We start from the raw sequence: 16,357 nt of genomic DNA, 5'->3' as shown, positions 1-16,357 counted from the left end.
CTACAACAAGGTTGTCTTACTGGCATTAAAATTGCATATTTTAAAATTGATTACGGCGGCCTTAATTCAAATCCGACTTCAAAATTAATGTATAACGGCAGTTTTTTTAGATATCACTTTTTCAAATTAGTAAAAAACGTCAATTTAAATTTAAGATGTGGTTTTTTTCAGGAAATTTTCAAGAAAATGATTATTATATAAATCTATAATCTTCTTTTTTTTTTAATATTCAATTAAAATATTAATTTTATTTAATATAGCATTCGAAAATACTTCCAAAGTTGTTACATTTCACCTGTCTTACCAAAATCAAAAAGAAACACCTATCTTTTTTTGCTTAAATGATTTTTTTTACAGAAAAAGGCAACACGGTTTGTAAGTAAGTTTGATTTTTGTAATGAGCCTGTTACCTTCTATTCTATTAATCTTTTATATTGAAATTCAATTAATTAATTATTTTGTATTAATTCTATTATATTGAAAAATTTAAAAATAAATATAATAATAATGTTGAAAATGGGTATTTTTAAAACTTGAGGAAATAGGTAAAATTATAGTTTGAATTCGAAATCAGCACTAAATATTAATTTCAAAACGTATTTTACAAAACTATTAAAGTATCAGGTTCAATGTTTTCTCGAAACTTCGTCCAAAAATAAAAAGATTTGTACTTTTCAAGAGCAACAGATTATTATGTTAAGAGATATTTTGAGTTTTGACTTAGGCTTAAAAAACCAGTTTTTGATTGTTTTTAGCATTTTTAGAGGTACATTTTTTAAAAATCTGATGTGATAGAAAAATTTAAGATCGAAATTTCAATTTAGGACATCTTCTGTCCTAAAAAAGTATTCTTTTATTTGAGCAACAGAAAAAACTTAATTGTGTCACCCAGTGATATTTGGTCAATAGCTCAAAATAACCTATTCGACAATTAAATTAGAACAGTGTCCTAGTTGTGGAAAATTGCATTTATATAGCGTGAAAAAGGGGCCGTTTATTGTTTTGTAATTTTTGGTCATTCAATGTTGTCTTAAAAATGTGAACGGGTCTTGATTTTTATACCACCAAATAGTGTGAAATGGACCTTGTTTTGTTTCAAAATTTATTCTAAAAATCAGAGTTTGTGTCAAATTATGATAGAAACAAATGTAAAAAATTATGCAGTACCTATTTTTCAAAAATAGGTTCACTTAAGTATTTTTAAAAAATGTAACAGGCCTTAACTTTTAAATCTTTTTTTTAAAGAGTGTTTTTATACAATTAAAATAAATTTAAAATATATCAATAATTCAGAGGAAGAAATTGTGTTACTTTTTTTAAATTCCAGAATTAAACAGCACCATTAATAATGAAACGTTTCTTGTATGATTCTACTCGTTTTAAAACTTCATTTATGAATTTGCAAAACTTTTTACTTATTTCATGCACTAATTAGAAAATGGTACAGAAAGTATATTGAAAAAAAACACTATCGACAGGTAAAGTAACAAATAGAATTTTTTAATATATATTTTATAATTAAATATGTTTACTTCTTGATTATGAATCTTTGTAGAACTTATGTAAACTTAACTTTACCTAAACCATAACCTAAATTAAATTTAAAACTGATTGAAATCAAAATAATTTTTGTAAAGTGTTGAGGTTATAAATCCTTTACGTTAATTGGTCTAAATTTTCATAAACGAAAATGGCTTTCTTATGATTTCTATAAGAAGTTATTAATCCTCTATGTTAATTGGTCTAAATTTTCATGGACGAAAATGGCTTTCTTATGATTTCTATAGCTTCTTTAATGTTAAAACCATTCTTAATTTATTGATTCATTAATTGTTGTTAATAAACAAAAGACATATTATCTCTCGCGTACTAAATTTTCAAATGAAGAGTTTATTTTAGAGAATTGTGTGACTCTTTAGAAGAATTACTAGAATATCGGAATATTTTGGTTGAATTTCATGGAATTCAGTAATTTTATTTATTTTGTTGTAAATACCTCTACATGCATGCATAACATTAACATACAAAGTACATTTAATATTTAGAAAAGATTTAATTTCTGTATTTAAATAAAATTGAAAATAGTATAAATTGGTGTACTTTTTTTTTTTAAATAAATTAGTTTTTCTTACACAAACATTTACGATGAAATATTTATCAGCTGAAGTATTGTTTTTCCATTGTTTTTCGCAAAAACAAAAACAATATCAAATAAAAACAAAATTATTAAATCATCACCTCAGGTCATTTATTTCTGATTTATTTTCGTATTTTGTAAACCTATAAATAAAAATTAATATTTTCTTCTTCTCTTTTTCCTTTTTGGAACATAAAAATACATTTTAATGTAAACAAATAAATACATTTTATCTTAAAAATTAAAAAAAGAACTTAATAAAGCACACGTGCAACTAAAGCAAACACAGCAATTGTTAAGGCAATAGGTCCAGTTACAGAGGATCCATTGCACAAATTATCCGTACAAACGTCACATGAGATTTGTTTGACAAATGGGAGTGATGGATCGGATTGACATCCTGAAGATGTTGATTTAACGTCACCAAAGTAGCAAGAACGGATGATGCGCTTATTTCCAGCAGCTGAAAAATAAATAAAAGAAATATATTTTTTTTAATAAAACAGAAAAACATTTTCACAACAGAATATATATAAAAATAAAGAGCTCGTCTGTGGATTCCACTAACTTGCAGCGATACAAAACATAGACGACTGTACATAAATTTGAATTTATGGTTTTTGTAAAAAGAAAATTAAATGTTTTTAGGAATGAAAAATTTAAAGGTTTCATATAAAGTTGGAATTTTCGTATATAGAAAAAGTGACGGCTAGTGTGACGAACTGTTGTATTCTGACTAAAAGGGATTTTAAATAATTTTAACCAATTTTGTTTTTCTTACATAAAACCAATGCTCGACCCCCTCAAATATGTAAAAATGGAGAAAATTGGCACTGTTTCAAGTCTTGCGGTTTTTAATACAAAATTAAAGACCAATTAATAAATAATAAAACATTCATAGTTAAATAAATAAGAAACAACAAAAATAGTATTGGTTTGTAAAAGCTCCAAAAGCAATGTTTTGAAAAGTTAAATATAAAAATTCAAATAAAAAGTAAACAAATGTTCTTGGAAAGCTTATTGAAATATATAATGTTTGACCTTATTTATTTTATTGCTATAGTTTTTTATAATAGAAAAAAGCAGACAATTTTTGTAGTTAAAATGAGTTTGAATATATATTTTTATAAACATCTTTAATTTTGTTTTATTGCTCTTGGTTAATTTAGTAGGACTGTTGTTTTACTTCCGTAAAGAAAAATCAAGAATTTCCTGTATTCAAATTTTGAATAAGTGATTTTTGTGTATTAAATATATATGAGCACACAACATAGTATAATTATAAGGTTTTCCAATAAGAGGTTTCTTTTGATATAAAATAAACTAGTAAGTTTTGAATACAGTCAAATGATTGCTAAGGATTCGGTTTTATATCATTGCCATTAAATTTACCATGATTCTTACATTTGCGAATGCTTAACCTCGATGATTTCACAAATTCCATCTTTAGGGTCTTAAATTCATTACAAAGCATTTTCTCACTGTTTTTGTAGTGACTTATAAAAAGTCAAAAGATGACTCCTTAAAAATTGACATCTGTTTAAAAAGAAGACTATTCAAGATGAAACCTCTTATTGGCGAACTTTTATAAAAGTACGTATACGCCTCGGTGAATGATTATTATTAAACTTCAATTTACTTCAGTTCCTCGTAAACAAAATCACAAATTTGTAGGGTTGCTTTAAGAATCGTAATCTTCGTTTGATTGAGTGTGCTATTTCAAGCGGAAAAAATTAAATTTTAAGAATTAAACAGTGATTTTTTAGGAAATTCTTTCAGAAAATGCAAATTGAGCTATTGTGTTATTGAATCTTAAGAAACTAAGATTTAACTGACTTAGTTTGTGTTGATTGTTTTTGGTTAAATAGAAATAGAAGACAAGAATTCGAAAATATAAATAATGTGTTACTTTGGGATTTTTGAAAATAATTCATGAAAATAGTTCATTTGATAATCAAAATCTTTGTTTCATGTGTTTACGAAAAAAAAAATAATAAAATTGGCAAAAAGAAATAAATTTTACTTTGAGAAATCAGACGTTTTTGAAAATTGAGCCAAAAAGTCACAATCGCTTATCAGTCTCATTGTATATGCAGGGTCGTCGAGAGGAATTCCGTGCTCGGACTGAAAAATATCGGGCCCACCATTTACCATTACCATTTTTTTTTTTCAAAGTTCATGCCTACTGATATGGAATGTTCTAATTGCACTCAGGAATAGCATGAAATTGATTGGAATTAAGGGAAATAATAATTTTTTGTTTGCAAAGTGAACCGAAAAAGTGTTAATCATCAAATTAATCTGACGAGTATCATCCAGTTTAGATGAAATGGAGGATGGATAGAAAATAATTCTACATGCGACTAGATTGGATTCCGAATATTACGAAAACCACAACTGAAAAACATTTACGTGGAATTTAACGGTCTCCAAAACCAAATAAAAAAATTAGTTCCCAGCAGAAACAAAAATAGAAGAAAAGAAACTTTATAAAAATAGAAACCGAAATAAATATTTGTGTTTTGTTTTAAGTTGTCGGGCCCCTAATTTTAACTTTAAAAATTTCAAATATAAAATAAATCTGGAATTTAAATTAAATTAAATAAGAAAAGCGAAACAATTTATTATAACTTTCTTTCAATAGTCAGAGTTACCCAATTTTTTATTAAATATTAAGAAAAATGTACGCCAATAACAATCAAGGGTCTAAATCGGGAAGCTTGTGACTGATAGATTAGAAGGTAAGATGTAAACAAGGGCTCGATTGCAAAAGCATGAATAATTTCAAATTTTCGAGCCCCTAAAAATAAGTGGAATAGGTATGTTGCAGATAAAAATAGAGTATATTGAAAAATAAACACTCGTTTCATTGCTTTCAATTGTACGGACCCTTATAAAATCCCGGGCCCGGGAGTTTTCTCCACTTCGCGACGGGGCTTATGACTATGAGTATTCAAATTCAAAATGTGACCTTAACCCTATTGACATAAGGTTGAAAACACTAATTTTAATTTTCATCTTTTTTTTTTCTCTTACAAATTATAGTATTTTTGTTAAAATCTAAACATTTCACGCTTAGGCACCACTTCATCTTTAGGTACATCACTTTTAATACAATCCATCACTTTTGCTCTAGTTAAAATAATAAACACTTTGAGGGGGTTGTTGTCAACAAAAATAAAATAGTATATATACAAAATGCATTGAATTTAGCGCTAACATTTTTTCTAGCACTTTGCCAATAGAAAATTTATTTTTTCTTGAATGAACTCACCTACGCTAGAGATAAATTTAATTTATTTTTGTGTTAAGGCAATTAACATGCATAACACATTGAAGAAATAATTTATCTTTATATAGTTAAGTTATTATATTTTTTTTATTATTATTGACTTGACGTATCTCTGTGAAAATCTCACGTGTGACAGTAAAACTCGTAATTGACCTTTAAATAAAATTAGGTGAGATGATGAATTTCTGTTTGTGTTTGTTATTTATTATATTTTTTTAATAAGCATGTAGGTGCAATTCTTGACTTTTGACATAAATCATCATGAGAATAGAAAATTTATAAATTTATTGGACAAGAAACTGAGATTATTTTGTATTTTTTGGACTGAAATTTAATAAAAAATACAGCAGTTGTTAACAGTTACCATTTGACTTAACCAGCAGCTACCAGGTTAAACGATACAAAATAACACTTTTAAAACATTTTAAAAAACGTTCGTAACCAGAATGCAGAAAATTCACAGCTTTCCGTGATGTCAATCGGGCTTTTGCGAGCATTGAAGCGGCAAAAATGGGCTTAATGGGATTAATAGTTAATGAGGGCGAAACAAAGTCTATGCTTTCATAAAGAAATGTCTTAAAACACCGACGTCGCGGTCAAAACGTCACCATTGACAGACATAAATTTGAGGTAGTTAAGGAATTTTTCTATCTAGGCTCCGCTTTGAACACAGAAAACAACATTAGCTCTGAGTTTAAACGAAGAGTTACTCTTGCCAACTATTTTTTTTTTGGGTTAAGAAAGTAATTGATTAGGAAAGCCCTCTCTGGAGCAACCAAAGTGTCTCTATATAAGACCCTCTTCTCTGACCTGCTATACCGTGCAAAAGCATGGATTATAACAAAAGCGGATTAAAGCAATTTGAGTCATTTCGAAAGCAGAGTTCTTCGAGGAAAGTCTTCGAATTCGCACAACTTGGAGTTCGCAGCTGGTGACATCTAGCTAGGTACCAAGAAGCAGTTGAAGAAGTTTGTTGAATAAGGGCCTAGTTCACACAGGACTGTAGCGCGATTTTCAATAATATCTCTTAAATAATTGTAGATTTAAAAACTCAAATGTCACTTAATTTCTCAAATGAACTTCGGTTTATTAAATTTTTGAGAATCCTTTGATCGATTTTTTGAATAAATTGTGTGTGTATGAAATAGTTGAATTTTATCTAAAAAATGTTTTTGTATATTTAATGCTTGTAAATGTTTTGAATTGGGATTTTTCTAACAAATTTTAAACCTCTTTTGAGGTATCGAATTTAAAAAAATGTTAGTCATCAAATGTTATTAAGACAACATAAGAGATTGTTCAGAATAATTAATTTTTAAATCTGTTCTAAGTTCATTGGGAAATTAAAAAACAAAATATCAGTTCTTTTGAAATAACCTTCTGGAGCAATACCAAAATATGTTTTTGTAAGAAAAAAAAGAACGTTTTCGATTGGCTAGTCCTAGTGTGTTTAACCAAAAGATATCAATATCCAATTGGGATTACCACTCCGAAAAAAAACACAGTCAAAATAATTTTTTTGTAAGACTTCGAAATGTGACTACGAGTTTTTTACTTTTGTTTTAGTTAAATTTTAACAATCTCAATGTGTTATTTACTAATAGCATAGTCGTAAACCTCTTACTAGAAAACCCAATAAATGGCCAATTAAAAAACTTCACAAAAATTAATAAAAAATTTGCAAAACAAAAAACTAAATGTGACTTCACAACTTGAGAAAACGAGAGTAAGCGTGCTGATCTAATTTCAATTAACCTCTTATCGCTTTATTTTGGAACAAAACAAAAAAGCTTCTGAAATAAAGAATTTTGCCACACACATAAATAATTTGCCAATTTTTAAATTTATTTGTTTTCATTTTTTTTTTCAAGGCTGCAAATTAAAAATTCTATCTGAATAATCAAATAAAAAATCCATCTTCTTATGGAAATTTTTGTGATATCCAATTTACATTAAAATCATAAATAAATCAATACTAGATAAAATGCAGATTATTACCATTTGCCGGAATCAAAAACTAAAAATTATAACCAATTTGTATTTCCTTTTAGAGTTTCTACAAATGAGTTATAATATCATCGTCGAGACACTAGACATTTTGCATTAAATTCTGACGAATGTGGAAGGTCATTTTTTAGAAGCCAGACACTTAAATTTAATGGATTTTTTCTCCAAAAATCCTTTCCTAATCCTCCCTTCTAATGCTAGATCTTAGTCTATCATTTAAATCTATTTGATTAATTTTTATTTTGTGGAAAGAAATCTTCATTTCCGCTATATCATGTTAGTGTATACGTTTGTACATACATATATGAGTATCTTAATTGAATGTTAACTAATAATTATTGTAAAAAGTAAAGAGGAGGCCAGTCATTGGGTAGGGTATATTTTTTAAAGTCAAGAAAGATCATTCATTTAAAACATGAACAATGAAAATATGAATACAATTTCACACAACTTAACAATCCAAAGAACAATATGTACTTATACGTCCTCAGTTAAAAGAATTTTTAACCAAATCTTTATAAAATGACTATCTGCGCACACGCACGATATTCTAGACTTTTTGAACTTCTATGAGTGTGTATAAGTGAGCTGTTAATTTGCCTTGTTGAGGTACATGATGTATTCTCATTGAGTCATGTGGGGTTAGGAATTAATGACATTAAAAATTAAAATGATCTTTGATCAAAACCGAAAGAAAAGCAAATTAAATTTTGAAGAATGTTTATTTTTTTTGGTACATCTTAGTTTAATGTTAGACATCATATATTTTGAGTTGGCGTTGTGAGGCTAGACACACGTAAAAATATTTCAGATGTTGGACATAGACAGTGATAAATTACTACAAAATCGAATGTTTTCTTGTTTGCTATATTTTCGAAAAATTCCAACGTCATAATTCAAAAAGGAAAATTTGAATTTTATTTTCTAAGAGATTTAAAATTATATATACAAACGACACAGAAATATACAAAATTTATTGAATATACATTTTTATAATTTAATACTAAGTGTTTTTATTTCTTACGTCATTTTAGATGTTATTAAAATACATTTTTGAGATTTGACGTTTTTCTCTTTAAATATGTGAGAAACTAAAATTATGTACGTATAGTCTTAATGTTTATGTTATTTGTTTTGTTGAACTTTTCAATCCTATCTGTTTTGATTTAAATGTTGAATAATATTTACAAAATCTCGATAGTTTTAGAATTGTTAAAGAAAATCTGTAATTATTTTTTTAAATTGTTGCAAACATATAAAATCCCATAAATCCCATAGTTGGAAACTTTATTCTATTTTGGTGCTTGTGAGTCAATATATTTATGTACAAAAAATGTCAATTGCTTCAATTTAATTTTGTAAAGTCAATTAGTATTAGAATGGGATTTAGACTAAGATGAAATATGCCATATAGAGAGTTTTAAGTTACAAAATTCTTAAAATAATAAATAAGACCCTACAGTCTTGCTTCGGAAGTCTGAAAGGATATTTACTGTCAGACTTCAATCTGTTGATGAGTCGTTTAGTATCAGACATGTCAGTTGTGCCATTTGAAAATGATATTTATTTAATGTTTCCTATAAATCCTACATATGTACATATACATACATTTGTTAAATTTGAAATTCTCTTATAAGAGCTGTCTCTTTTGAAGCTATTATCTTTGGACATTTAGCAAATAATGTATTTATATAAATGGTAGTACAGTAACTTAATTCACTACAAAGATTGTGAACATTTTACAGCCACATCAGTTGGTTGATAAACTCCTTTGACTTGTTTTTCTTTGGTTTCACGTAAAAAGTCGATTCAGGACCTTAAAGATGGAACTTGAAGAAAATTGTTGAATTGGTCATGTTTTTACATATTAGACGGTGATTTTATTAGCCTCCTTCAAGGGCACTCATAAAGTCGCTCGTCACAAAATTGTATAGCTTCGATGGAAAGAAGAACTAAAAAAGTGTTGCATTACTTTAAAAAACAAATACGTTCTCAGATCTCATGGAAACTTAATTACTGTCAAAAATATGTTTATTCGTATTTCCTAAAGACTACTTTTGACAGTATTCACTTTAAAAATTTAGTCAATAATTTTATTTGACACTTTTTGTATACAAATTTTGAACAGCATTTCTTAAAAAACTGGTATTTTAACGTTGTCGAAAATTCTTGGTCATAAATTATACTGTAATAAATTGATCAAAATTGAGGTATGGCAATATTTAACTAGAACTAAGAAATTATGAAGAGAGTTCACCAATATTTTTTTTTAAGAGAAGAGTCTGAAAGATTTTATTCGAAAATCAATCCGTACACCAAATGCTCAAATTTTTAATTATTGAATACAAATACAAAAACTTTTATTTCCGAAATAATAAAGTTTCAAGGGTTAATTACTTTTTCATTTTAACTCTCTTTTTTTGTATTAAAATTGCATTATTTATTAATGTGTTATTAAAAATTTTATAAATGTTAAATAATTATTATTGAAACTATTGTAGTATATCTATTTCTTATCTCTATCAAATAACTTTGAAAAATAGTTACTTTTCCTAAATAAATCCCATTATCGTGAATTTTTAATTATTTTTGAATTTTATTTATTCATTGTACCGATTTTTAAAAGCCAATAATATTCTTTTATGCTTTATTTTGATGTTTTTGGTTCTTTATGCTGTTTTATTTTTCAATGAAGCAATAAAATAAGCGTTCGAGACATTACCGTGGATGTTTCTGTACTACGTCGTCGTTAGTAAATGGACTTATCTTATTATAGAGTTGAATCTCAGCACCTCTTGAAAGAGGTAAACATATTCATATAGACAAAAATATGATTGTGTTCATAACTATCTCTTAATGTTAATCACTAGAAGATGCAATAAATGCCAGTAATTTGTGAGTTTTGAATTTCTAACTCAATTGTTTTTGAATGTGAGAAATAAGGATTAGTAAAACAATACTATGTATATGACTGTAGTATACAAAAAAACTTGAAACTTTCAATTATTTAAATTCAGAAAATAAGGTCATTGTTATTGATTTTTATTGTAAATTTCTTATATTTATATAATATTTTGAATAAAGTGGCAAAAAAAGCTGACTTTGTAAAAAAAAACGACTTGGTTCACTTGGGCGTATACGTACTATTCTATTTTTGTATTAATTTTGTATTATTATTTTAACGGTCTAAACATTTAAGTGTTTTGATAATATAAGACAAAAAGTATTTATAGAACTAAAACAAAATTCATTTACTTAAAATAAGTTGTACTCAAAATGAATTAAGTCATAAAATATCAATTATTATCCAGAATATGCAAATACAGACAATCGTGCGAATTACTCTCATGTAAACAACACCATTATGGAAATTTCTTGATATTTATTAGTTAAAAAAAGAATATAAATAAATGGTCATCCTCTGATTGATTATTATTCGTTAATATATATTATTCAAACAAATCATTTTCTGTCACTTGAATCTTTAGGCTATGATATTACAAATTCTTAATAGATTTGACATTCTTGGCAAATCGCATCACTAAATTTATTTATGAAATGACATCAGAATTGTTACCTGAAACTAAACAAGAAACTTAACAAGAATTACCTCATCAACACGCTTGATTTTAAAACATTCCTAAGCACTAAACACACCTATTAGTAAAAAATGAATAAAATAAGATATAATAATAATAATAGAACTTCCAAAGCCGGCAAAAAAAATTAACGACGCATTTTAATGAATTATTAGAATAACTGAAATAGTCATTGAAATTCAATTTATTTATTTATTTATATATTGATGAGATGAATAATAATTCCAGTGAATTTTATCTAGAAGTCGAGTGGGTGAATGGCAAAAACCTTAATACAATCTTGAGTATGTAAATAATATTAAATGCACAACTGGTTCACTTATGTGTAGTTCAAAATGTGTCTAATTCAAGGCTATTGAATTGGTTATAGGTATATTGAAGATAATAGATATATTAAAACCTTTAAAAGGCCTTGATTTAAATATTATAAATTATGAAATTATAATAAAGTCAAGTAAACACAATTAAAGTAGAACAAAAAATAATAATACAAGGCAACGAACTTTTCCTGATATAATTTGTGGTTTTCGAGACTTTTCAAGTGACTAAGCAATGAAAATGAAATTTTGGTATATGAATAAAACAATTGTAATAGTACTTGCAATGTTTTCACTTTTATTTATTAACCATTTATTACGTCTCGTTGGTTAAAGGCTTACCGAATCACAATAATTTACAAAATACACTTTTTAAAGTTATTTAAAATGTATTTTTAAGTTAAATTTATTATTTGTAGTAAAACATGATTTCATGGTTTTAAAAGTTTTTTTCTCAACTGTAATGTAGAAAATAATGCAACAATCTTAAAAAAAAATGCATAAAACATGCTTTTAATATGAGCAAAAACTTTTGTATTTCGATACTTTGTAAGAAAATTCATATTTCTTATTTTTTAACATATGTGCTCAAAATTATTTTCGTAGAGTATTTTTTTTTTAAGAAAATGACACCACAAAAACCAAAACAATAAGTCAAAAATAGCTTTTAAACAGCTAAAAACATGGACTTTCCGTTTTAATGGTATAACCATTGTTTTTTGTACTAATTCGAATTTTCTTAAAATTTTACCAGATGTCAAAAACTTAATTCTTCGTTTTTGAATTTATATAAGAGTGAGAGAGAGAGAACAAATTCAATTTGAGTTGTTTTGATTTATAAAAAAAAATTAATTGGATTTTTTTACAAAAATATGTTGGTTTGGTATGACCTCCCAATAATTTTTATAAAATTAAATTCAAGTCGCTAGCGTTTTTGGTTCGTGAGATATTAAGGGTTAACCAACATTTTCACCTTATTTTAAAAATTAATTGTTTGGTTCTTGAGCTATGGACGATAAAAAAAAAAATCGTGGACGTACGGACGAACGAACGAATGTACATATACCCGTAACGACATCGACATCTATCTAAAAAAATCTTTTATTTCGACTCTAGAGAACTTGAAACGTCGAAAAATGTCAAAATCTTCAATTTGAAAAATAGGACCCATTACAATAACTTGCTATTGGAATTAAAAATACTACTGAATAGTGGTAAAAATTGTTTTTCGACAAAAATATCTCGGGAACGAACAGATATTTATATCAAACTATTTTATGTTTATTTTTATAAAATCCAATTTACAGCTTCACAGTTTTATTGTAGATGGTTTGATGAAATAAAGTAATTTAATATTTTTGCCCATTTTTTCAATTGTTATAATTGTAAAAAAATTAAATTGCTTGCTTTTACAACAATTAATTATAATTAAATTTATTTGACTTAACAAACATTAGTTTTTCTAAAAAATACCATTGGTTAAATGCAATAAAACTATTTTTTTGTTTTGACAACTTGTGCAAAAAGTATATATGTATATTATAATATAACGTATAGATATTATAATTATAATTTTTAAATATTTAAAGAATTTTTAAAAATCCATTGTGTTGAATGAACTCCTCAAGTCAATGAACTTAGTTTAAAAATTGATTTATGTATTTTTAATTCTTTTTAAATTATGTAAATTTGAATAATTTTAAAATAAAATTTAAAAAATCCATTTATTTTTTACAATCAGTATAAATATTACACTACAAAAAATACCGAAAATTTAAAGAGAGAATTAACTCCCTTTTATAGGCACTAGTTCTTCATTCTATTTTCATTTTAATTTCTTCGTTGTAAATTTGGACATTTACAATAAACAAAGTTCATCGCACGGATATTGAAAGCTAAGGTAATATAAAAAACACCTTTACTCAGTTTGAGCCCACACCGGTTCCATATATGAAAAATTCAATTGCAAAATTATGCATATATCAGAATTCGAAAAAATAACAATTTTACTAAAGCTGAAATTGTTTCAGTAGCTAAATCCATTCATTTAAGAAAAATAGGGAGCCTTTCATTGCAAAAAAAGTCTTTTCTAATATTGAATTATTATGTATATAGAAAGAAAAGAAAAACATACATAAATCGCCTCCCAAACGATTTACAAGCGTTTAGTAAAGAAACCCCACATGGGATTACGTCAACTTAATTTTCCTATTAATAGAACCAATTCAGATTCCGATCATCATCATCTCCATTTTTTTCCGACGAACGACGCCGACGTCTGTCGAAGAAGCCAAAGTCTTCATAGACTTTGATGAAATATAAAAATAATAGAAAAAAAAAACATTCTATCATTATAGTCAAGGTTTTCTACGATGTTGCAGAGATTCTTTCATATCAAATAGACTCCCTCCATCATCGAAATGACATCATGGAGCTATAGAGCTACCTACTCAATAACAATAACAATCTTAAGACCAATTTAACAACTATTAAACTTACCTTCATTGATTGTCTTCATGCAACCAGTTGCATTTGTGATTGATAGCAAGTTCTGTAGGAACCTTGGCATTGGTGATTTGGAGCAATCAACCTTGCGGACACCTTCAGGGTTGAATTGTTCACCGCATTTATCATCGGTTGCTGATTCACATTGATAGCAATTGATGGCGTATGCTGCAATAAATATAGAGACTCATAAGCTTACGCCAAAATTCAACTCTCACAAAAATGTATCTTATTTTGTTTATTTTTTTTTAAACTAATTTTCAACACAGAACTTAAAATGCAGGCTGAACGTTTAAGGCTGCTATAGAAAACTCACCCGAAGATGCAAGTGCAGCTAGAGCGGCAAGGATAAGAACACTTTGTTGCAGGGAAACCATTTTCACAATTTTTTGAATTTCTTGTTTGTTTTTCTTTTCTAAGTAGAAAAAATTAGTTTTTCACGGGAGCGAAATAGATCGTTGACGAAAATACACCAAAAAAGAGAGAGAAAGGTAAACGGAATGTAGAATACAACACGAGCTAAAAAATATAATTCAAGAGTTGTGTATATAGTGGAAGTTGTGGTTCTGATGGATACGTCTTATTCGTTACTAGGTTGGATCTCAACTGAGTAAGTTTGTGGTATTTTTGTTTTGTTTCTCCAACGAAAACGAAAATGAAAACGAGGGATGCCCTGACTTGAAGTCAGTTCGTAGTTCGTTTCGTAGAAGCAAGTTGGATGGATATTTTGTTTGTAATATTAATAGGCAGTGTTAAAAGATTTTTTTTATGGATGGTTTATAGGTTTAGTGTTGCCTTTGTTCAAGGAAATGTATGGAATAAGTATTTGGAATTTTTCATAAAAACATACTTTGTATAGTTTTTGTGTTTTATCTTTTCTTTGTTGTATTATTTTGGTGGAGAATTTATAAATTTTTATAAAGTTTGAATAAACTTTTGAAGTTCTAAAATTGTATTTAAGAAAGCTGTTTATTTTGACATTACATTGTAAGGTACTATATATTTTTGGATATGAAAGTTAATATTTATAAACTGTCATTGTTTTTAACTTACCAACCATGTTTATTCGTCTTGTTCTTAGTTGAAGAGTGTGGTCCTAAAAAGAGTGGGATGGGATCAACACTGATATATTTGCAAACTTGTACAAATTTTTTTGAAATAATAATAACAACATTTTGGGTAAGAATAAAAAAGTTTGAAGTTTGAAGAATATATTTCTTCGTTCTCAAGATACTTGAGTCGAAAATAATTTTTTATCAGGTTTTTGGTATTTTTTTTAAAGTTCTCAATTGGACTAATTTAAACATTAAACAAAATATTTTGCATATGATAAAATAAGTTTGATTTCAATATCCGTTTTTTTTTTTTTATCGAGATAATTTAGTGGTTAATCAATATAAGTTAGCATTTTAATTAATTACCTTTTATTAACTGCAATATTTGCCTTAGAATGAAATAATTTAAAAGTCATTACCTTCTTTAATTTGTTGAATTTCGAATCAAAAATCAATTTTTCCCAATCTTGTGTAGATTTTTATTTTACACATATAAAATTGTAAATTTTAATTTTCTAAAAGTCTTACAATATTTTAAAAATACTTCTTTTCGTAAAATAATTTACCAGCCATTTTAAAGTTTTTATTTTTTTATAAAAAAATATTGGCCTTTTTGCAAATTTCTCAAAATGTCACTTTGGTAGTAATATTATTCTTTGTTCTCTGACTGATTTTTTGTTTTAAATTTTATAATTAATGAAATAATAACTAGTTAATTTGTTTGGAGTGTATATAAATATAATAATGATATCAAAAATATTGATTTTATTTAAAGTTGTTAGAGTTGTTAGTTGAGAGATATTTGTGGTCTATAAAATTTGTCACTTTCTTTTTTTAAATTGCTTTAATACAAATTCAACAACTAAATGTTTTTAAAAGTCATGTCTGCATTTTTCGTAACTATTTTTAATACAAGATTAATTTCAAGTCGACATCTATTCCGGCTGAAAAGATTATCTAGACGGACGTACGTTCACACTGACGTATAAATTTTCTCTTAAAACCTTCTATTTGATTCTAGGCCTGTAAAATATCGAGAAATTTCCCAATTCTCAGTATCAGACGGCTTACAAGGACTTCTTTTGGGTATTTTAAAATAAAAAGAGGCTGAGATGCGACCCACACTGATAACTTCCCATCCCGTCTGTCTGTTTGTCTTACTTAAAAGTTTGTAGGTTTTCGTGTTGGGTTAAAAAAGTTTCTAGTTGAATTATTTTTACAAATTTTAAAATTACTCACTTTATGTTTCATATAAAGAAATAGTTAAGTTTCAAAATCTTAATTTGATAAGTAGATTTTTAGTCGAAAACAAATTTAAGTGGCATTTCTTAAATTTTTACGAATTGGATGAATGAAATTAATTTGCGTACTATTTTTTGTAGAATTTATTTTTTTATGAAAATACGGACTGTTTCATTTTTATAAAAAAAATTACTGAATATCGA

General features: G+C 26.7%; 1 protein-coding gene across 1 annotated transcript; it reads right to left on the bottom strand.

Moving 5' to 3' along the window:
- Positions 1 to 2,223: 2,223 nt before the first annotated feature.
- LOC129951072 (uncharacterized) lies at positions 2,224 to 14,513 on the bottom strand. The gene is made up of 3 exons (XM_056063081.1): positions 14,174 to 14,513; positions 13,852 to 14,025; positions 2,224 to 2,600 (listed from the first exon to the last, which is right to left on the bottom strand). Exons 1-3 carry the CDS (start codon positions 14,232 to 14,234, stop codon positions 2,392 to 2,394), a joined length of 444 nt encoding a protein of 147 aa, XP_055919056.1. The 5' UTR covers positions 14,235 to 14,513; the 3' UTR covers positions 2,224 to 2,391.
- Positions 14,514 to 16,357: the final 1,844 nt, after the last annotated feature.

This window comes from Eupeodes corollae, chromosome 3 (assembly GCF_945859685.1).
Source record: "Eupeodes corollae chromosome 3, idEupCoro1.1, whole genome shotgun sequence".
Classification (NCBI taxonomy): Eukaryota; Metazoa; Arthropoda; class Insecta; order Diptera; family Syrphidae; genus Eupeodes; species Eupeodes corollae.
Note: the sequence above shows the minus strand (reverse complement) of the source record. Positions and strands in the feature narration are given on the sequence as shown.

Excerpts from the sequence above, each read along its gene's own strand:
- LOC129951072 (XM_056063081.1), bottom strand. The coding sequence starts at position 14,234 with ATGGTTTCCCTGCAACAAAGTGTTCTTATCCTTGCCGCTCTAGCTGCA. Across the intron at positions 14,026-14,173 it reads AGCTGCACTTGCATCTTCGG|CATACGCCATCAATTGCTAT; the intron begins GTGAGTTTTCTA and ends TATTTATTGCAG. Across the intron at positions 2,601-13,851 it reads CATGAAGACAATCAATGAAG|CTGCTGGAAATAAGCGCATC; the intron begins GTAAGTTTAATA and ends TTTATTTTTCAG.